The sequence below is a fragment of the Fundulus heteroclitus genome, chromosome 4 (assembly GCF_011125445.2).
Source record: "Fundulus heteroclitus isolate FHET01 chromosome 4, MU-UCD_Fhet_4.1, whole genome shotgun sequence".
Taxonomy (NCBI): domain Eukaryota; kingdom Metazoa; phylum Chordata; class Actinopteri; order Cyprinodontiformes; family Fundulidae; genus Fundulus; species Fundulus heteroclitus.
In genome coordinates, this window is record NC_046364.1 from 8,455,506 (window position 1) to 8,477,902 (window position 22,397).

At 39.5% G+C, this 22,397-nt stretch overlaps 1 protein-coding gene across 1 annotated transcript in view; it reads left to right on the forward strand.

Annotated features, from left to right (window-relative positions):
* Positions 1 to 22,397, forward strand: part of ddb1 (damage-specific DNA binding protein 1) — a 65,613-nt gene that overhangs the window by 37,484 nt on the left and 5,732 nt on the right. The window contains exons 17-24 of the mRNA XM_036136003.1: positions 234 to 329; positions 542 to 653; positions 3,487 to 3,610; positions 6,642 to 6,806; positions 7,371 to 7,465; positions 11,086 to 11,256; positions 12,703 to 12,812; positions 13,480 to 13,649. Coding sequence (XP_035991896.1) covers positions 234 to 329; positions 542 to 653; positions 3,487 to 3,610; positions 6,642 to 6,806; positions 7,371 to 7,465; positions 11,086 to 11,256; positions 12,703 to 12,812; positions 13,480 to 13,649 — 1,043 coding nt within the window. The remainder of the gene's footprint in view (positions 1 to 233; positions 330 to 541; positions 654 to 3,486; positions 3,611 to 6,641; positions 6,807 to 7,370; positions 7,466 to 11,085; positions 11,257 to 12,702; positions 12,813 to 13,479; positions 13,650 to 22,397) is intronic.

A 22,397-nucleotide genomic window follows, 5' to 3' on the forward strand; every position in this document is an offset into this window, starting at 1 on the left:
TTAAAATATGAACAATTCATCTCCATCATCTTATTTCAAGGGCAGGATGTCTAATTATCTTAATTTAAGGGTCAAAATACTCATTCCTTTGGCAAATGATCATATTTACCTGCTCAGATCAAGGACAAAAACACTGTTTAAGAACATTTTGCTTATTTTTTAGATCTGTTTTTGCAGTTTATAACACTTTTTTTGTTGTCTTTTATTTATTTATTTATTTCCATTTCTTTTAGCCTGGCTCTGGCCAACAACAGCACACTAACCATCGGCACCATTGATGAAATTCAGAAACTCCATATTCGAACAGTTCCCCTCTACGAGACTCCAAGGTCAGTCCACGGCTCAATGAGTTAGAAAAGAAATCCAGATTTCTTAAATTTTTTTTTTTCACCAGATTTGTTGCAGGTTTTTTTTAATTTGAGGTAGCTTTATTTTTTATCTGACCCTCTAAATGATAAAAATGGCTCAACCCGCTGTTATTGTTCTGTTTCAGCTTAACCTACTTTTGTAATTTTGTCTCCACTTTCTGTCTCAACGTTAGGCGGATCTGTTACCAGGAGGTTTCACAGTGTTTCGGGGTTCTGGCCAGCCGGGTGGAGATCCAGGACGTGAGCGGCACCACGTCTGCCGTACGGCCCAGCGCCAGCACACAGGTGCTGCATCTTAGCTCAGATTTAACGGTCTTATACAAGCAATCTAGCTGGCCATGAGCGCAACCGGGAACTGAGATGAACGTTTTAGTTTTCTTTTATCGGAGTGGTGTTTAGTTTTGCTGACGAAGCCTTGATTCAATTTCAGTTTATCTGCATTAACCCACTTACCAGATGTCATCGTAAGGTTTGTCCCTACACTAACCTGTTGAGTTTGCACCAAATTTGGTCCAAATCAGATAAATCCTTTTTATTCTAGTCCAATCCATTAATTTAGTTGGATTCAAATTTACCTCCATTCAGTTAATTTATTTAAATCTGTTTATAATACAGTTCAGTGAAATTCCATTGATCGTAAACGTCTAAATGGTAAAACGTTATCTAAGGAAGCCCACCTGAACGCATCGAGTCTTTGACTTTGCTCCGATCCTTCCTTCTTAAAAAGCACATGGCGACAGTAAAGAGAAACCCCTTAATTTAATTAGGGAAACAACCATCAGGTTCAGTATGTCGTCAGGAAGTTGGTGCCAGAAACCACAGCAGTAAGCTATGATGATGAACTATAAAAACAATAAACTAACAGAGGCAATATTTATTAATTGTTTTCTTAAACCTTTATTTAACCAAATAAAAGATCCAGTGAGATGAAGACGTCTTTCACAAGGGTGATCTGGTCAACAAAGGCAGCAGCCCAAAATGGTACTTTTCCATGGGTTTGTGGGGGTGGGGGGGACATAAAGTTAATACTGTAGTTTTGCTAATGGCTCCATCCAGAATAACAACTCAGCTAAACACAGAAGCCCTGGGCTTGAACTACTTGCTACTAGGGCTGAATAAATGAGTACACAAAGGCAATAGCTTCAGTAATGGCTCCTCCCATATAAAACCCCCAGGTGATATAAGATTAACTGAGCCAGGAGTACTTTTTAAAGGAGAGAAGAACAAGGAAAGCTTAATCTGTGGGTCGGTTTTAGATGGAGACAGGGGCAAACACAGCAGCACTGGGAAAAATACACTTTCCATTGTAGGGAGAAAAAAGCAAAGTGCATAAAGATAATGGCAGCAGGAGCCCTGCCAGGTGCTCTAGACGGAAAAGAGACAACTTTGTTTTTAAATCTTTAAATGACCGCGTCGGAAACTGACTTTGTTAATTCTGAATACCATCACTATCACAACATTATTTGGTAAACACTCCATAATGAAGGTCATGTTCATAATCATCAGGCAGCAGCCTCAGGAACCGCCAAAGCACCCTTTAAAAATGACATTTAACAACATCAGGGAGAGTCAGTCAACTTGTGTTTATTGACTAGTTTCTCTCAAGGAGAGACCCATTAAACCAGGGCCCAGTTCACAGTTCAGCCTGGGAATGACACGTGGAAATAATTGAACTGTTTATGGTTATGCAAAGCAGTTCTCTTGATTCATCCTGAAAATGCTCTCATTTATAAAATCTATAACATTTTGAAGGTTTATTACCATCAATCAGGCATAATTTCTTACTTTTCGATGTAACAGACTTGGGTTCTTTTGTAATTACCTTGAAAATTACGCGCATAAATTAGGGCTGAACGATTTTGTAAAATAATCTAATTGCGATTTTTTTTTTCTTCTTAATATTGCGATTTAATGCAATTTTTTTTCCAGTTTAATTTATCATATGTTTCAAAATATATACAAACAACAAATCAATTTGTTTCCTCGCCATGTGGATTAGTTGCTAAAAGACCTACAGCATCTAAACTCGGAGCAGTAATTATTGCGTTCTGACTACAATATATTTCAATAAAAATTGCAATTTTGACTTTTCTCTGCATTAACCACAAGCAACAAAAATGGCCTCTAAAGAAAGATGTTTGTAAACAAGGACTATATAAAATATGAACTTTTAATGTTTCTATTGATCAGAATATTATTCAAGAGAACAGCTTTTAATTGATTTGGACATCAATCCTTGAACATAAAGTGCAACCAACAAGCAAGTCTATGTATTGAACTGATTGACCTGTACTTAATGCTATGTATGATTATATAAACTCTAAAACGAGCAATAAAATTAGATTTTCTCACTGCTGCAACTGTCTTCCCTTCCATGTGGAGGCAAACCCACTTCAAACATTTTACTGACACCTAATGGACGTGTATAATTCCCTAATTGTTACATAGCCAAAAAACTGCAGACCTCTGCTATTTGGAAATTGCGTTATTTTAAATCACGATTATATTGAAAATGCGATTAATTGTTCAGCCCTAGCATAAATCTTGCATCTAAACAAAATGCCACACATACTGAGACGGCCATTGAAATAATAATAATAATAATAAAAAGACTACTTTGTCTAAATCCTCATTTTTCGGCCTGCAGAGCTTCACAGACTTCTTAAGTGTGATCAGGACAGTTGACGTTATTTCCATAATTAAGCTAATTGTATATCTAAACGTTTTCATTTAAGCTTTTAGTTGCCAGCATTCAGAAGCAATCAGGTCAGCTGGATGGTTAACCAGGGCGTCCTTTCAGCCATGTTTACATTGACGGCCTGTGTTACCTGTTCTGCTCGGCTCCATTGACTCTCTAAAGGGGACAGGCGTGTGTTTTCATTTGTTTTCGCGGAGCCTCTCACGTACGGCGGCCGGGACGATGTTTACCTGATTTCGAATGCCGCGCATCTGCTGCTGCAGATGGCGCCGACTGTGCCGGCGGTGCTTCCCACGCAGATTCATTGTCTATTGTGTGTGTGTGTGTGTGTGTGTGTGTGTGTCTTGTTTTTGTTTTGTCATGCACCCCGTTTGTCTTCGTCCTCACTCACTCTCTGCGTCCCGTTTCATACGTTTCCAGGCGCTCTCCAACAGCGTGAGCTCCAGCAAGCTCTTCCCCAGCAGCACGTCCCCACACGAGACCTCCTTTGGCGAGGAGGTGGAGGTTCATAGTCTGCTCGTCGTGGATCAGCACACCTTTGAAGGTGAGACGGCTGAGGCTGCATTTCCATTTGAACTCAAAGAGCGGCTGCGTTCGTATAAAGCTTCTGATGGCACAAAAAAAAAACGTGTTTAACTTGGAGGAATAGCCGATCTTTTAAGGAGTGTACAATTTTAATCACCTGAATCTGTTTGGCGTGACACATTTTCTCATTTAATGGTGCTTGGTGCTGTTTTATTTCGTTTATGTGTATATATTGTGTTTATATCTGGGTGTTTTTGTAGTGAAGCCAAGTGGACGTGACTGCTTCTTGCTCCATTCTGTTTTGCATTGCAGATTTATTCTGCACCAAGACTTTATTTTAAAGCTCGGTTGCTGCTATACCCCACATAAATGAGCCTATGTTACCTGTTACTGTGTAAATAAGCGACTGTTTCAGCACAATGTACTCAAATGACTGTACTGTTGATGAGAGACACGTTCTGATGCAGGGGGCATCGGTTCTGATTTGTGTGCTACTTCATTTATTAGTTAGCTCATCGTATAAACTGCCTATCTTAATGAGAAAACGGCTTTCAGCCCATTAAAAAGCCTCTCAGGTGCAGAGAAATGAAGGCGAGATTGATAAGTAATATCTCGGAAAAAGTATTGATCGAGGAAGATGCATTTGTCTTTGCATAATAAGTAAATCGATGCACCGACGGCTAATCCTGACTGACAGAAAATATGAGCCACATTCCTTCTGGGATGGTCGATACGGATGCTTAATTTAGTTAAATAAGAAGCTCCGAAGCGATTTTCCTTCTCCTGGAGACTTTTCCGTGTAGCTCTTTGCAGACACGCTGGCCGCATAAAGAGAACAACCTGACCAGACACACTGAAGAAGAGAAAATTGGCTGAGCAGTAATTTTATTTTTTATTTTTAATATTTTGATGGGACATGAATGCTGAAAGCTTACGGCCAGCGACTAAACAGAGAAATTATTGCTTTTAACCAACACTTTGTGTTCATAGTTTGACTTCTATAGTGATTTATCATTCGCTTTTTTCACATCTTACTGACCGATCAAAGACCTTTTACACCATCGCAGTCTGCCACACATTCACACTGCTTTTCACAGATCAGGGGCAATTTAGGGTTCAATGACTGGCCCAAGAGCACTTTGTCATACATTATGACTTATACCACAGGTTATTGGTTTTTTTTTTAGTTTTAATGCCTCTTTTTCTCATATCCTCCCATCACGACCATAAACATCAATGTATTTATGGATGATTTTTACACGATTAACCAACTTAACATGGTCTTTGACTTTGGTGCAAAGCAATGTGTGAATTTTCAAAATAGATTTGTGAATGAAAATCTGTGTGGTTCATTTGTTATTAAGCCCAGTTATTCGGATACCTCTAAATAAAATCCAACGCAACCAATTAACTTTAAAAATGTGTGTTTAATCTCATGAAACGTAATCTGACTTGCGCTGCACAAATTTGACCTATAAAACAGGTAAGAAGACTTAAAGAAAACCATAAACAAAGCTTCCCGTTATTGTCCAGACCTAAATTCAGTTGAAAATATGAGGCAAATATTAAAAATTGATGTTCATAAAGCAGTCAGGCATGAGTTACCACTCATGTTTTTCTTGTTTGACTTTGGTTTGTGGAGCCAGGTGGTCCTTCAATATGGCCGAGGACGCATTTCTGTTTGTAACACACTGCAAGAAGGGAACTAAAAATAAGTGACATTTTCTTCAAATAAGTGTATTTGTCCTTGATTTAGCAGGAAAATAAGACGACCTGCCGATGAAACTAATATTTTGACTCCTAAAACAAGATAATTAGATATACTGCACTTGAAATGAGATGAATTGTTCCTATTTTAATTGCAAAAATCTTATTCCATTGGCAGATAATCTTATTTACCTGCTCAAATCAAAGACAAATGCACTCATTTTAAGAAAAGTTTTCAGTGCATAAACATCAAGTTAACCCAGGAACACTTAGGATCGGGACGACTACATTGATGCCATAGTGATTAACATGTTTTTGTTTTTTGTTTATGCTGAGATCACAATTTAAAATAAAAAAATATTAAAAAAAAACATTCCTTAGTGGAATACTTTGACGTGGGTCAGCTGAATGCTCCCTGTGTCTGAGGGGACCAGGCCTTCTCCGTAGCAGGACCTAAACTCTGGAATGATGTGCCCTGTGAACGAGGCAGGCGTCCTCGCTGGCCGTTTTTAATCTTTTATAAATCATGTCATTTCTATCACTTTTAATACTTGTTTTTTTTTTATGTCAATATATTTTCATAATGCATCACTTTGAAGTTCAATTCAATTTTATTTATATAGCGCCAAATCATGAAACATGTCATCTCAAGGAACTTTCCAAAGTCAAATTCATTCCGATTATACAGATTGGGTCAGATTATACAGTTTGGTCAAAAATGTCCTATATAAGGAAACCAGTTGATTGCATCAAAGTCCCGACAAGCAGCATTCACTCCTGGGGAACCGTAGAGCTACAGGGAGAGTCGTCTGCATTGTTCATGGCTTTGCTGCAATCCCTCATACTGAGCAAGCATGAAGCGATAGTGGGAAGAAAAACTCCCCATTAACGGGAAGGAAAACCTCCGGCAGAACCGGGCTCAGTGTGAACGGTCATCTGCCTCGACCGACTGGGGTTACAGAAGACAGAGCAGAGACACAACAAGAGAAACAAAAAAGCACAGAAGCACACATTGATCTAGTAATCTGTTCTACATTAGATGGTAATAGCGGGTGAGCCGTCTTCTCTGGATGATGTCACAGTTAACAGAACGCCAGACCAGGTGTACCTACTATGAAGAGAAAAGAGAGAGAACAGAAAGTTAAAGCAGAAATGACAACACATAATGCATAATTGAAGAACAGTAGAACTCTAAGTTGTTCTACTGTTGTATTGGTTGTTCTGGTGTTTGTATCTTTCTTTGATCTGTACAGCACTTTGACCTCTAATATATTTTTTTAAGTGCTTTATGAATAAAGTTGGGTTAAATTGTCCCGTGTTTCTCTGCTCTGTGTTCCTTTCAGTTCTCCATGCCCATCAGTTCCTCCCCTGCGAGTATGCCCTCAGCATCGTGTCCTGCCGTCTGGGAAAAGACCCGTCTGTGTACTTCATCGTGGGCACTGCCATGGTTTACCCAGAGGAGCCCGAGCCCAAGCAGGGCCGCATCATTGTCTTCCATTACACTGACGGTCAGCAGCCGGGCTCCCCTCAGCTTTTCCGCGCTCCGCAGCAAACAAGCCCGACTGCGCTCTTTGATTCCTTTCAACTTGTCATGTTTCTCCTCTCACCCAGATCATTCTGCTTTGTTCTCCGCATCCTTCACACCGTTTCATTTTCTCATTCTCCTCCCTGCACTCAATATTGTATTTTAGGCACGGACACTGTGTCCTACTGTGCTCCTGTTTCCCTCTCACTCAATCATTTTCTTATCACATCCTCGACAACATCCCCCCCCCCCCCCCCCCTCCTCTCACCAGCACTGTTTTTTCTTCTTCTTCTTCCTTCACACACTGTTCCTGACAAAATGCGTTGCTTGTATTTCATTTATCCTACTCCAGCGCTTGATTTTTTATTTTTATTTTTTTACCCTCGGCTTACATTCTGAGTGCAGCACTGTCTCAATTTCAACATTTTTCTCACATCTCTTTCCCGGTTGTTCTCACCGGGACCTTGTAGGCGCTAATTTAACTCGGCGTTGCATGCGTGGCACTTTGAATGCTCACTGAACACTGACTGACTGATCTTTCCTGCAGGGAAGCTGCAAACCGTGGCGGAGAAAGAGGTGAAAGGGGCCGTCTATTCTATGGTGGAGTTCAATGGAAAACTACTGGCCAGTATAAACAGCACAGTGAGTGGCCCGTACAGACATCTCGCTAAAAGCTTTTCTTCCCTAAATTGTTACAGCAATGTTTGTAAATCTAAAATATAAAAACGATTTAAAGGGAATATACATTTTAGAGCCATAAAACCTACAATTATTGCAAGTATAAAATAGTATGATAATATATAAATCATTTAGCTAAGTACGTTTTTTGACAACAGTAAGCTTTTTAATCCTCTCTTATAAAAAGGAAACTGGTAACATTTACTATATTGCTTGGACTATTGAAAAAAAATAAATAATTTTTCAACAGGAATATGTAAAATGACTACACAGACGTTGGATAGAGGGCGTGCTGTTGCTACAAACACAATGTATGCAGAATAAACTGTTATGACAAAGTTTATCCTACAGCAGTTTTTATTTACAGTACAAAACACCCGCTGTTATATCAAATTCTGTTTTAGCCTAATATTATTTTCCTCTCATCTGAGCCAAATTAAGCAGAGAGCATTTGACTGCAGCTGCAGTTTTATTTTTTAAATGGACATTGATGTCTCGACAGCTACAGCTGTAGTTTAGCTGAAACACTGATTACACGGAGAAAAGTAACCCTTACAAAAGGACTGCATGGTAATAACAATCTTCTGGGGACGGATGCCTGTGGACATCAGAGTAACGTCGATGGTCAGGATTACAGCAGTAAGCTGAGGTGCGTCTGAATGCTGCTAGAAATGTTTCCCACTGAGGTGAAATGCAGTCAAACGAGGCCCAAAACTGAGTTTAGCCTGGCATCCGCCTCATACTAGATGAATCGCCATGTAAATTTTCACTTGATGAGCTCAGCTTGAGCTGGGAGCTTCGGTTTCACAATGTCTGCAGTGGGCATTTTTAACGCACTAATGCCAGAGTTCGCCTTTCCTAATGCAAATATCCCTCTTCAACAATTTGGATTTATTTCTTAGCAATTGTTTTATTTCTTTGCAGTCCCATGTGTGTGTTGGAGTGACGTCCCCTGACATAAAGTGTGAAACAAATAGTCTTGCCCTATATTACCATGCTCATCCACAATCCGCTATAGATAGATTAAAGGGATTAAAAAGTTGAAAGGGAGCGTTATCTTGGGATATCAAGAATATAATTGTCATGGATTTCAAATATCTGGAGCTCATCAAAGTCTCTCACTACCAGCTGCTTTACTTTCTGTCTCTACCTTTGCTTTACTCTGAGCTAGCTGCGCATAAATAAATGATTATTGTTCAGTTAAGCACAAATTAACATAAACAAAACTAACGATTGTTGTCTCCTCAGTTTTGCTTTTCAAAAGTCGGTTTATGTGAACATAATCCCCATCGTGTGATTATTCTGTAATAATGCAATCAGATCATCTAAGAATGGATTGGTTTAATGTGGCCAGTCTTTTCTCTTAACATCTGGTTTGACTGCATTTAGACTCATCCACAAGCGCTCTTTCATTCTCATGTGTCTTAATTTTGCTCATCATTTTGCTCAGGGGGGAAAAAAAACATTGGTGCAGCATGTTTTTGAACCTCTTCCCAGTTACTTCATAGGAAATCAAAGACCTAAAAAAAAAGAAACCAAATTTTAAAGCTGAGATAAGATGTAAATGAGGTTGAAGAAGTAAATGTTTAAATTTTGGTTTGGGGGATTAGAAGACCATCAACAAATGCGGTTTTAAAAATGCAGCATTGATTAAAATCACTAAGTGATTTGCATTTATTGAAGCATGTTTGATTTCTGTTTTCATCAATCTGTCCCCCAAGTATGGAAACAAAGAGCAACAACATTTTTCTTCCAAACTCTTAGCTGAGTTCTTTTCACAGATGGGCAGTGATGGTTTAAAACTTTATCATCATATTTTTGGGTCTTTATATCGATGAAAATGAAACAAATATTAATAAAAATCATCCTTTTTTGGCCTACTGAGTCAAAGCATCACAAACACCAGTTATTGTCAAATTAAGCTTCATTTGTATCTAATCGGCTTCTAAATCACATCATAGGTGTTCCTATACACCACTGGGGCTCATTTCTGGTCCTCGAGGTTTTAAATGTGTCCCATATCTAAAACAGCTGAGTCTCCATCCGGACACCTTGAATTATAGCTCGTAGCTCCAGTTCCTTGACCTTTCATGGGGTTAATAGTAAGAACTCTATGGCGGGGAGGAAAGGACCTTCGGACTGCTGTGCTGATTTCGGACGGCCTTTAAGTTCAGCATCGTTACGTGACAGAAATGCACATGGATGATTGTATTTAAAACCCGGCCTCTGGCCTTATGAAAATAAACGACAAAATGAACTTCTCTACGGACATTTTCAATCATTTCCGTGAGGTTGGCTCTGCTTATACGTCATGTCCCGCAAAGGATTGTGGGATTCCTTATAGCTCCTTAGTGCCGGTAAAGGACATTGAGAGGTTCCTTTCCTAAATTAGCCGTAAGAGGAAGCATACAGGCTCCTTTTTCTACCTCCTTCCTTACTGACTGCGCTTATTATGGCAACCACTGACGCACTTCCACTTTGGCTAAAGAGTCTTTACCAAAAAGACGTATGCGGATGGATTAAAGTTCTCCAGAGTCCTGTTGACAAGTTGATTATTTGACTCAGGAGTGTTGAATCAAAGTAACAAAATAAAAGTTGCAGGACACCAGCCCTCAAGCCTTTAGGGACATTTTAGCACTCAAACACTTTACTTATTTGTGCCGTAATAAAACCAACAGTGGAAAATGGCTTGAACAGCAAAACTAAATATCTGAATCTTCAGATTATTTGAATTTACCGTTATAGTAATTAATTCCAAGTATGTTTACACCAGCGCAGAATAAAGGAAATATTTGCCATTTTTAGTTACCACATTTTTTTTTTACTTCTTAAAGGAATTGGTCATAAATTGGTCCAGTAAACATCTGTAGATAAATACATAACATGGGCAGAGTCATGATGACGGCAGCTTTTATTTCATCTACCTCAAGGCTGGTTTAATATTTTATCTATTAGTAACTTTTGTTTGCCGTTTTAAAACCCTTTCAGAGCACTTGGAAGCCAGGCTTGAAATACCTTTATGTCATTTGAATGTGTTTATATAAGGATAATTTGAGGGTTAAGGTTAACTTGTTGTTGTGACGCCTTTAAGCTGCCATACGAGGCAGAGATGAAGATGCTGCTGGACCTTGCCTAACCTTTGTAATAATGTTGAAACAAACTGAGAATCAGCGTTTGTGAAAGTAGCTGAAGAACTTGTGGGTTTTTATTTTTGAAGTGGAAACCGTCCCTTGTTTGGGGGGGATTATTTCACACCTTCCTATCGAGATGTAATGAGGCCAGCGGGTGAAAAACAGATCAGGCACCCCTGCGCCTCTCCATCACTTTATTTAAAAAAAAGTCTGGGGAAAAAAACACAAATAGCACGACATGTTGCCCTCATTAATTGTTAAAAGTTTCTAAAGCAGCTGGTTCCTCAAGTTAATCAGCGCTTTAACCTCACACTCCCTCAGACACGTTGATCAGCGTGAAGCCGTAACGTCTGTAACAGTTCGCAGCATCCTGCCAGAGCAACGTTGACATGTTTGCAGCGCAGGAAAAACTGCGATGACGGCTAAAAGCAGAACGGCCCTTTTGTCTCGCAGGTCCGTCTGTACGAGTGGACGGCCGAGAAGGAGCTGAGGACCGAGTGCAACCACTACAACAACATCATGGCCCTTTACCTGAAGACCAAAGGCGATTTCATCCTGGTGGGAGACCTGATGAGGTCCGTGCTGCTGCTGGCGTACAAACCCATGGAGGGCAACTTTGAAGAGGTGAGATGTGAGGGGGAATTGCCCAAAGACGGTGAAATTGAAGGCTGCGGGTGGCTGCGTTTGATGCAGAATGCCAGAGCAGTTTTCACTTTCTTCCCACTGCGGCTTTTATTGTACGCTGTAAGTTTTGCGATTTAATGATCTTGAGTCGCATTTTTTTGTGACTGAGTAAAACATTTTGGTTAGTTTTGGTTCCACGTCGAGTCAATTTAGTGTTTTGCACCCTTTTTTTTTTCTTTTTTTTTTATTGGAAAATAAATCTTTAGCAACTAACTTGTCATTTTTCAGTCAAGCTTTTGTGCAAATCAAACAAACTGGACTCGTTACTAACTCGCCAGGGAGAACAATTACAGAGCGTTCTGTCTCCTCAGATATCGTGTGTCAATCAGACGCTTCCTGGTCAATTACAGACCATGTCTTTGGCTAAACTGTATCGATTATGTGTCAAATCTCCTCTCTCCAACACTAAATGAGTTCATTGGGATTTTTACAAAGAATAAAAAGCAGTTTTGTTGTTAAATTATTTCATCGACTCTCTTTAAACAGTGTAACATGAAAACAGAAATAAAATGAGTGCAAAGCAGACCTTTAGCAGTAGGTCGGGGGTGTCCAAACTTTTTGGCACATGGGCCGCATTAATCAAGTCGGAGGTCCTCGAGGGCCACAAAATTAATAATTAAATAATGAATAAACAACCAAAAAATTATGTTTTTTTTTTTTTTTTACCTGTTTTACAACACAGGATCATTTTATTTAACAAATTAGTCAAAAATTCAGCCAGAAAGGGACGTGTAAATCATTGTAGATCCAAAGTTAAAAGGGTTTTTGCTCATTTGTCTTATCAAAAGATGGTCATCCAGTTAGCAAATTATTTTGGGCTTGATAAAAAAACAAAGGGGAAAAAAAATATTCTTTTTTATTTAGCAACTTAAGAATGGGATTTGGGTCAGTATTTCTTTGAAAACACTTGCTCTATTTAGCCAATTTTAATAAATGAAATCAAATCTAAATTTAAACCAAAGTCTGAATTTGAGAAAATGTCCTTGGACAGATGTGGTCCGGTTTATTAAGAATTTAAATAGGATGTAAAAAGTGTGGTTATTAAAAATAATCACTCTTTGTTTTACCTAACATTTTAAATTGCAAGATTTTCACCTGTCTATAATAATTTTGCCCTAATTAAGAATGCATCAGCCACCTGTGCTGGTGGACCAAATCTTTCTTAAAATGGAGTTGGAGGGCCACACAAAATCAGCACAGGGGCCGCAAATGGCCCCCGGGCCGCACTTTGGACACGCCTGCAGTAGGTGAGCTACAGTCAAAGGTTCGACCACATCCAGTAATAATCAGATGTTGCGTTTGGCGCGTTTCGCTCCTGTTCTGCGTTGGCAGCAGTTTGCAGAAAATCTTTTCTTCTCGAGGCAAACCTGCGTGTGTTGTTCGCAGATCGCCCGCGATTTTAACCCCAACTGGATGAGCGCCGTGGAAATTCTCGACGACGACAACTTCCTGGGAGCCGAGAACGCTTTTAACTTGTTCGTCTGCCAAAAGGACAGGTGAGAAAAGCTTAGCCCCTCCTTTAAAGCTCCGAGTGAAGTTTTTTTTATTTTTTTATTTTAATCATTATATTCCCCGCAGCTGCTCTTACCACCAGATATTTCCCTAAATTATCTGCCGATACCTGCTGACTCAGACTGATGCGGCTATTAGGATGCTGGTCCTTCTTCATAAATAGCTTTCAGGCCGGCGTCTTTGGTGTGAATGTGGCGCTGCAGCTTTGTCCTTGCATTTGTGTTAGAAATTATGATTCATCTCGCAGCCGAGCTTTTAGCCACCCTCTGCAGTAATTTCACTGTTGGACGAGTGTTGACTTTAGGGAAAAGGAAGAAAGATGTGGTCTGAGGGGGCTTGTCTTACATCTACGCCTTCACTCATTATCCGTCTAATATGTCAGAGTGGACCTCTCAATGCTTTTGACCTTTATTTTTGTGGCACGTCTCTGTTACTGTTGCTCTTTGCGCTGTTTCTCAGCCTTTTAGCCATTACCTCTCTATCATTCCCTGACCTTTTTTTTCCCCAGCACTTCTCCCCGTCTCTGCCCTTCTCGTTTTCCGTTTGATTGATCGATAGAACCCCCCCCCCCAACAGGTTCTAGGTGTGCCCTTGACGTTGTTTTGCTTTTCGTGTTTCTTTCTCTCCACGTCTGTCCTTTTCCACGGTCAGCGCGGCCACCACCGACGAGGAGCGCCAGCACCTGCAGGAGGTCGGCGCCTTTCACCTGGGCGAGTTTGTTAACGTCTTCTGCCACGGCTCGCTGGTGCTGCAGAACCTGGGGGAGAGCTCCACGCCCACCCAGGGCTCTGTGCTCTTCGGCACGGTGAACGGCATGATCGGTAAGCCCTCCTGCAGCTTCGATCTGAACGAAGACCCTTTTTCTTTTGGTTCGTCTTGTTATATTTTGGATGTTTACATATTCTGTCTTTCCGAAAGGCATTAGATAGGAAGCTGAATCTCACACTCATGTCTGTGCTGCTGATGAGTATCAACACCCTGTTAGTTTATCTTGGCATATAATGGAAGAGAGGTGTTTTCTAATTACCACCTTTTCAGCTGTAATATATATATATATATATATATATATATATATATCTATATATATATATATATATATATATATATATATATATATATATATATATATATATATATATATATATATATATATACGATAATATATATATATATATATATATATATACGATAATATGGAGCTTCATGGGGACGGGCTTCTTTCTGTTTTCTCTCACATCTGTCATTCTGCAGCACAAAAACATACGTTTAGGGTGCAAAAGAGCCTTATTTTGCCTGTTTTTTTACTTTACAATATCATCAGGCTCTCGTTTTGCGACAGCATGTTTTATGTATGGATGATTTTTGCAGGATTATCTGGCTTTAATCGCGTTAAAGGTTATTACTATGAATCAGAGGTCTGCAATGCAGATCCTTGGCCCGTTTGCTGTGACTCATTCGTGTTTTCATCAAAAATCAAACGCAGCATAACTGCATTGGGGATTTCTAGGCTTTCCACAAAGTTATAGAACACTATAATACAGTTTTACACAGTAAAATGTGGTACAGCATCATTGTACAAATATATAGCCTAGGGTTGTATGTATGTGAACACTATATAGCCTAGCATAGAGCTGCAGCCTGTACAATCCAGCTAAACTAAACTCCTTTATAGCTGCAAAAGTTACATACATGGAGTGAACATATTGCTAGTTTTTGAACGGTTATTTTATTTCCATTTTAGTTTTAAAATAAAGAAAAACTTACAAAATGAGGATGGATACAGTTTCTTCAATGGCATGTTGATGTAAAGCTCAGTTTCCAGACTAAAGATAAGGAACAAATATGACTGTATAGGATTGACAGTATAGTTTAGGAGTCAGCAACCTTTACAACCCGCAGAGCAATTTTTGCCCTCGGTCCATCTTAACTAATTTTCTTTAGCGCCACAAAAGTAACTGATCTCTATGAAAAAAGAGCTTGTTTTTAATTAAAGATAAACAAGTTTTATTATTTAACAGTATTTTTATATTTAGGTTTAATGCATTTTCTTCAATTGGACATTTGATTTTTATAGCAAATGGCATCAAAATGATGAAAAAGCAAGTCGTTTGCAACCTATTGACAAAAAGATATTTCATTTGTCTATAGTAAAATATTCTATACACCATTAGTTTCTTTCTTTCTGGAAATGATATGCATATATTGCAGAACTAAATGCATCCTAAAGCTAGCAATTTTAAATTACCTTTACATTTAGAAACATTGACCAATTTTTTCCCCCCCTCATATTTTTGGTCTAAACTTTTAAGAACCAAAGCTGAAGGTGTAAAGAGCCAAAGGTTGCAGACCCCTGGTATGGTTGAACACAATAAAGTGCAACTGTCAGGTTTAAAGCACCTAAAACATTCATTAACCCTCCTGTTATGTTACGGGTCAAATTGACCCGTTTCAAAGTTTGAAGATCTAGGAAAAATAGTTAAAAATATTTTTTCAGTATGAAACTTCTTCTGCTTGCCTTAAATAGTGTAATCAACATATAATATGAAAATGGTTCATCTCACATATTTGCAACCACCCCCTGCATGTTTATATCACATAGATACTGTTCGGGTCAATTTGACCCACCAGTCAAACTGGAGGTAAAAGAGTGTCAGAAATGTCAGACTATTTCTTTCTTTGCAACTGTGAGACATGTTTCACCCCAATCTCACACACACACACACACACACACACACACACACACACACACACACACACACACACACACACACACACTGGATGAAAGGCTGGTGGCATTCAGAGGTCGCTGCCCATTTAGGCAATACATGCCTTCCAAACCAGCTAAATATGGGATAAAAATCTGGGCAGCATGTGATGCAAACACCAGCTATGCATTGAACAGGCAGGTTTACACTGGAAAGCTGGTTGGAGGAGCCCCAGAGAAGAATCAGGGCACAAGGGTCATGCTCAACATGGCACAGGGTCTCAGGGGACAGAACATAACCTGTGACAATTTTTTCACAAACTGCAACTTGGGTCAGGAGCTTCTAAAGAGAAAGCTCACAATGGTCGGAACTGTCCGAAAGAACAGGGCTGAACTCCCTGCTGAGCTGCTGGTAATCAAGGACAGGGCCCCTCAATCTTCCATGTTTGCCTTCACAGACACCACAGCCCTAGTGTCTTACTGCCCCAAAAAGGCAAAAAATGTTGTGCTCATGGGCAATCTGCACAAAAATGCTGAAATCAGCACAAGAGAGGACCAGAAACCAAGCATGACCCTTGGTTACAATGCCACCAAAGGGGGGGGGGGGGGGGGGGGTAGACAACTTAGACAAAGTGACAGGGTCCTACAGCACCAAACGGATGACTGCGTGCTGGCCATTGGTCATCTTTTATAACATGATCAATGTATCAGCCTACAATGCATTTATCATCTGCACGGAGATATTTCCTGACTGGAATGTGTCAAAGCTGTACAAGAGGTGCATCTTTCTCGAGGAGCTGGGGAAGGCGCTTTTGACACCGCACATCCAACGGAGGCAGCACCTGCCAAGGACCCCAGCCGCTGCAGCCACGGTGAGGGAGATCCAGGAGAGGACTGCATCAAGTACACCAATGTTTTAGGTAAGTAAGTGTTTGTGTGTGTAGGTGTGGGTGTAATGTGTGTGTGTAAGTGTATGAGAGTGAGTTGTGTGTGTCTTGGGATCAGCAAAAAGACACCATAGTAAAGTAATCATGGTCTTCCTGTTTATAGGTTGCTGCTGAGGGGAAAAGAAAGAGGAAGAGGAGCCAGGTCTGCAGGCCATCTGACGATGTCAAGACAAGCATAACCTGCGCGGAATGTGCAAAATTCATTTGCACAAAGCACAGTGTGATGACATGTCACTCGTGTGCTGTGTAGATGTACAGACAGACACACACTCACATGCACATACACCTTGTACATATTGCAATTGCTTGTTTGTTGTATTGTTGTATTGCGATTTTGTTCATTTCTGGTTCACAAACAGTGCATGTATGTAAAACTAAATTTAAATGGTATGTTTCAATGTTGTGTAAAACTATTGTGTTTTATATGTTGGTCTTTCAAAAGTAATAAAGTAGTGAAACATTAAAAAAAAGTTTGAACATGCAGTTTTTTCTTTTGAAAAACGAGTGAATTATCATAATTGGATCATTACCTGTTAGAGGTAAAGAACACCATTGCACTAAATATTGATAGAATAGTTAGTAATGGAGTTAGTAATAAAATATTAACAATGCTTGTAAGGATTTTTTTGGTTTCAGACATCTTTTAGATAATTAAACATGCACCGGGTCAAACTGACCCGGGAACAGTATTGCTGTTCCTATAAAATGAACATAACAGGAGGGTTAAACAACACATCAGGGAAGAAAGACAACAGACGTTAATTTTGCTCTCGAGAGGAGAAACGACAGAGATCTGCTCCTTTACAAATCTTCCATGGCTCTGAAGCACACCTTGTCGTCACCTCTCTTTTTATTTCCAATAGGGGAGGTTCTTAATTACAAAACACAGTTGCAGCACTAAGGAAGTAGGGGAACAATGGCATCCAAGATAACATAGCATGATTTAATCACATATCTTCCAGGCACTCAATGCAGACCATTCACTACTCAGAGAATTGGTCACAAGTATCACAGATAACTGGGTGCATCACAGTTACAGAAATTCCTTGTATCATTATCAACACAACATGTTTCCTGTCTTCTGCAGGTCTCCTAGAATGGCAGAAGATAGTGAAGGACACAAACAAACAATAAAGCTACAACACTAACCACCTCACATATATATTCCAGTAAATATATGATGACAAACCCAATAAATCGTTAACACAATAAAAGAAATACAAAATATTCCCAACAGCAACACAGTATAATAAAGCAAAAAGCAGCAGTTATTTATAACATAATACAGTTAAATAATGCAGGGGATGGTGTGATATATCTCAGTATTGTATAGCACAGTAGCGAGGTGCCAATATAGTATAACGTTTTGCAGTTTGGTGCTGCACAGTGTAGTACTTTTTAGTATAGTTCTGTGTAGTGGGCCATTACACAGTATGTTATGTAGTAAAGTTAGTGGCATGGTGTGTAATAGCACCGGTACAACAGCTATATGACTCAGTATATTTCAGTACAGTATTTTACTGACTTGTGTGTATGTATATATATATATATATATATATATATATATATATATATATATATATATATATATTAGTGCTGTCAGTTAAACGCGTTATTAACGGCGTTAACGTAAACCCATTTTAACGCTGACAATTTTTTTGTCGCCGTTAATCGCGTGTCAAAACACACACCGTTCCTTAATGTTTTTCCCCCGCCGCGCTCTCCGGACTGTGTTTCTTTTACCCTCGGCGCCTTCCGTAGTTTCAAGAGTGCTAGAAAACTGTAGCAAAACAGACCCGCGCTGCGCTCACTGAAGTTTCTTTTACCCTCGGACACATGCGACTTTGGGCTTCTTTTTTCTAAAAGCGCTTCTAAATTTCACGAGTCACGGGTTGCGTTTTTTTGGGCAGGTTTCTGAAAGTGAAATCGCTTATTTGGGCTCTAAAATAAGTGACGAAAGAGGGGTTATTATGAGACCCGCCTGCACTACATTTGAGTGTATCCAGCTGAAATATCCCTCCGCCATAGGAGCCGACGGTAGTAAAGGCAGACAGAGCAACTCTGCACGTTTTTTCTGCAGTTTACAGTGCAATAACCGGTGATAACTGCTGAAAGTAGATTACATGGTGCAGAATACCATTTTGAGCAGACTTTGGTTCTGAAGATGAGTTTTTAACATGCTGAGAACATCGCAGAAACCCAACCAACCCATAAACCGTACTTTAATGCTTATTAATTTATTGTCTCTGTATTTGACAAACTAAGGCTGAATCACGTTGCCAAACGAAGGACCTGGAGTTACTAAACAGTTACTAAACAGTCTTTTTCAAGGGTATTAAGCTCCTGCCCAGTTGTAAGCAAAGTATAAGACTGGAATGACCTGGAAATTTAAAACCTTTTTCCAGGCTTAAACTCTATGAATATGGATATAAACAGCAAGCAAAAATACTCAAAGAAATTATTGTTGTTGGTGTGAAAGCTCAGAATTAGATGTGTGTGAGAGAGAGACAAAGCTCAAGTTAAGTCCAGGAACCTTCTCGGTAGCTTTGTGCAACACTGTGCTGCCTTTGCTCAGAATTAGATGTGAGAGAGAGATGTAACATTTGGTACCAGGATGTTTTCATTCCAATTCTGAAAAGTGCTTGAAAAATTATTATACTTTCAGAAATAAAAGGATAAAATATGCGATTAATTTGCAATTAATCTCGAGTTAACTATCGACATTATGCGATTACAATTTTTAATCATTTGACAGCACTAATATATATATATATATATATATATATATATATCAATTTGTTATGAAGTGTAACACAGTGACTTGAGTGTGAAGTACAGCCCTGTAAAGCAAAGGATAGGATTATAGTACAGTGAAGTACAATATAGTAATGCATGATTCAGCACAGTATGGTATAGTTAATTTAGGTAATTTCTGAGTAACTTGGTTTCATTTTCCACTTGTGAACTTTTAAGCATAAGACAAAGAAAAGGGATTTTTCACTCGAGACTGTCTTTAATTTGGAGGCAGAGGAGATAAAAATGTCTCTTGATTGCAAACGGTGCAAAAATTCAGTCCTAGAAAACATGAAGTCCTTCATGGAAACTGTCCAGAAAAGGCCTTTAACAAAAGTAAATAAAGCTACAGAGAATGATCGGGTGACGCAGGCAAGTCATAACCTGTCAGATTAACAAAGGAGAAATGTATTGACTCAATATAAATTTCTTCTGTCAACTGAGGCAAGCTAATGAAGTATAAGTCGGTCCTTCCCACCTTGACGATTTGGCCGAGGTCTCAAAAATCCAGCAGCCCTGCATGCTTAATGTTCTCTGGCAGACACAGAGGAATATTGCTAGTGTGTGTAGCTGAGATTTATAACCTTTTGCTCACGACAGATGCATCATATGGCAGCAGAGAGGGCATTTTACATACTTTCTACTTTCTTTTTTGCTGAGTGGTGGTGGTGGTGGGGGGGGGAGTGCAGAACTTTTTAATGTTTTGTGCACAAGAAGCAAAGACAGTGAGTTCACCAACCTCGCATTCTGCAGGTTGATGGCTATAATTGGTTGTCGTGCTGCTGCATCCCAGGTCATTGCTGCTATGCCACTTTTAAATCCCTCATGCTTCGAGGACGCTCATAGCAGCAATCTTCTACATTGTAATGATAGCTCCTCCAAACACAAAGATCCTGCTGGCTCGGTTGATATATTTGGGGCATATTGACTCGTTGTGCTTGCATGCAATGCACAGAAACAACTGGGTGCTTAAATCATTAAGCAGTGGACTCGTTTAGTGATGCAGGATGTTTTGTTTTTTTGTTTATTCCCCCCTGCAGTGTTTAAGTCTTTGTAAAGTTGTGAGAAAAAATGAAAGATTTCCCAAACAGGTGTCTTTAAATTCCTGATTTTTCTCTGTTTTCCCCTCTACCCGTGGCTTCTTGGCATACACGCGGTTATTGATTTTATGCTGGGACATTCACTGTTGAGACTTGTGCTCACTCCTGTCTTGATTCAGTGGATATGAGCAGGATTTAGTTTGCAGAGCCGTAAACTCCACAGCTTCCCCAGGACTCTGCCCGCGCTTCTCAGGATGAATCCCAAACATCTCTCAACCTAATCTGAATCTGCTGGCAGATATTTTTTTTCCATTTTCTGACAGCAGCAGACCCACTTGGAAACTTTTGCTGCACTGGGTCAGTATTCAAGTCTTTTAGTTCCTCTGTGAAGGACAGGAATTAATGTGCTGATGAATCTTTTATTAAATTATAAACTGAAGATCCTTCACTGCCGTTTCCTTTACCGGACAGTCGCCTCCCGGTATGATTGACGCTTGTAGCTCTGTGTGGCAGTAATGATGGAGGAGGTGAGAAAGAGCGTTTGGACAGAGCGCCACTCCCAGAGCTCCAAAACGCGGCACGTTATTTCACCCCTGCACCGCCTGCGATCCTTTAAAAAGTCTCAGAGGAAAGTTTCACAGGAAATGAAAACCACAGTCGTCCTTCTCTCTGAGAACTTTTCTTCTCTAACCCTCGAACTAAAATGAGCTTCAGCATGTAATGAAGATGAAATGCAGCTGCCGGTCGTATCGCTCCGCGAGATGCTGTGGTATAAACGTTTCTTTGAAAAATCTGCGAGGCGATGGGATTATTTCCCCCTAAAAAAATAACAAAAGAAAAAAAACTTTTAGACACATTTATGGACGACTTTTCTTATAAACTCAGACCTCGCGTTCTCAAAATTATCATAGTCAGTAAATGTAAACGATGGAGATGCGTGGTGACTCAGAGGTTTTTCCTCATGCAAAGTTATTTGGTCTTATCTGAAATTCAATTGTAAATTTATTTTTAAGAAGATTCAGACTTGGCAAAGATAACTCCGCTTCCTGGTTGGGACTCCTGCAACCGGTCAGTTTCCTGTCCGAATCTGAGAACCAGGAATGCTATTAAGTGATCCTATTTACTCAGAAAATGATTGATTTTACTTCAAGATAAAATAATACCGTGTGAATATAACGGTGATATGTTACGTTTTTGCTCAGAAGACATTCATGTTTCCATCCGCCGCTGATACGCTGCCGGATAAACAGCTGTCGGGGTTAACCCCCCTGTCATTTGGTAACGACGTAATTATGGCGCCATCAACGCCTCAAACGGCCAAGAGTGACGCGGAAATCTCTTCTTGTCTCTTCAAACGGATCCGGAAGGTTTTGTTTAAATTTCCTGGCATTTCTTCCATAATTAATGCATGTCAGCAAAGTATTGCTACCTGTTTAAAGGCCTTAAAAAATGCGCCCTACCGTTCCGGTTCTCTTGATTATAGAGAATAGCATTGATTGTCTCTTGATTTTAAAGAGCTGAACAAAATGAATAATGGATACAAATTGAGAACAATGAAATGAATAAAACATATCAGTAGGCACGTTAGTCCCAACAAAGGGCTCTGACAAATAAAGGCCGCGGGATTCGATCTTTTGTTCATTTTAGAAACCCACCTATTAAGTAACAATTAGTTTTAATTTGGTGTAATTGTTGCACCGTAGCTTCCCTAAAACACCCTCACATGCAGAAAAACAGACGGTGCGGGTTAACAGGACCCCGTTTGTCAGTTTTAGTGTTTTCTCAGATTATTTCCATAAAGTAATGTGTTGATAAATCTAATATAATAGGCATTTTAATAAAAAAGTCAATGTTTAAATATAATGTATTTATATAAAAGGTGCTCAAAAGAATGAACAAATTTATATACAAATTTACAAGTTTATAAGGATTCACCCTAAGCTAGATTCAAAGACACAAGAAAAACAAAATGTGAGTAAACTGAAAAGAAAATGGTCAAAAAGGGCTATTTAAATAAACAAATATAATGAAATTAAGTACAACAATATAGATGCAAATGGTCAAAGATACATGTCTACATTCAGT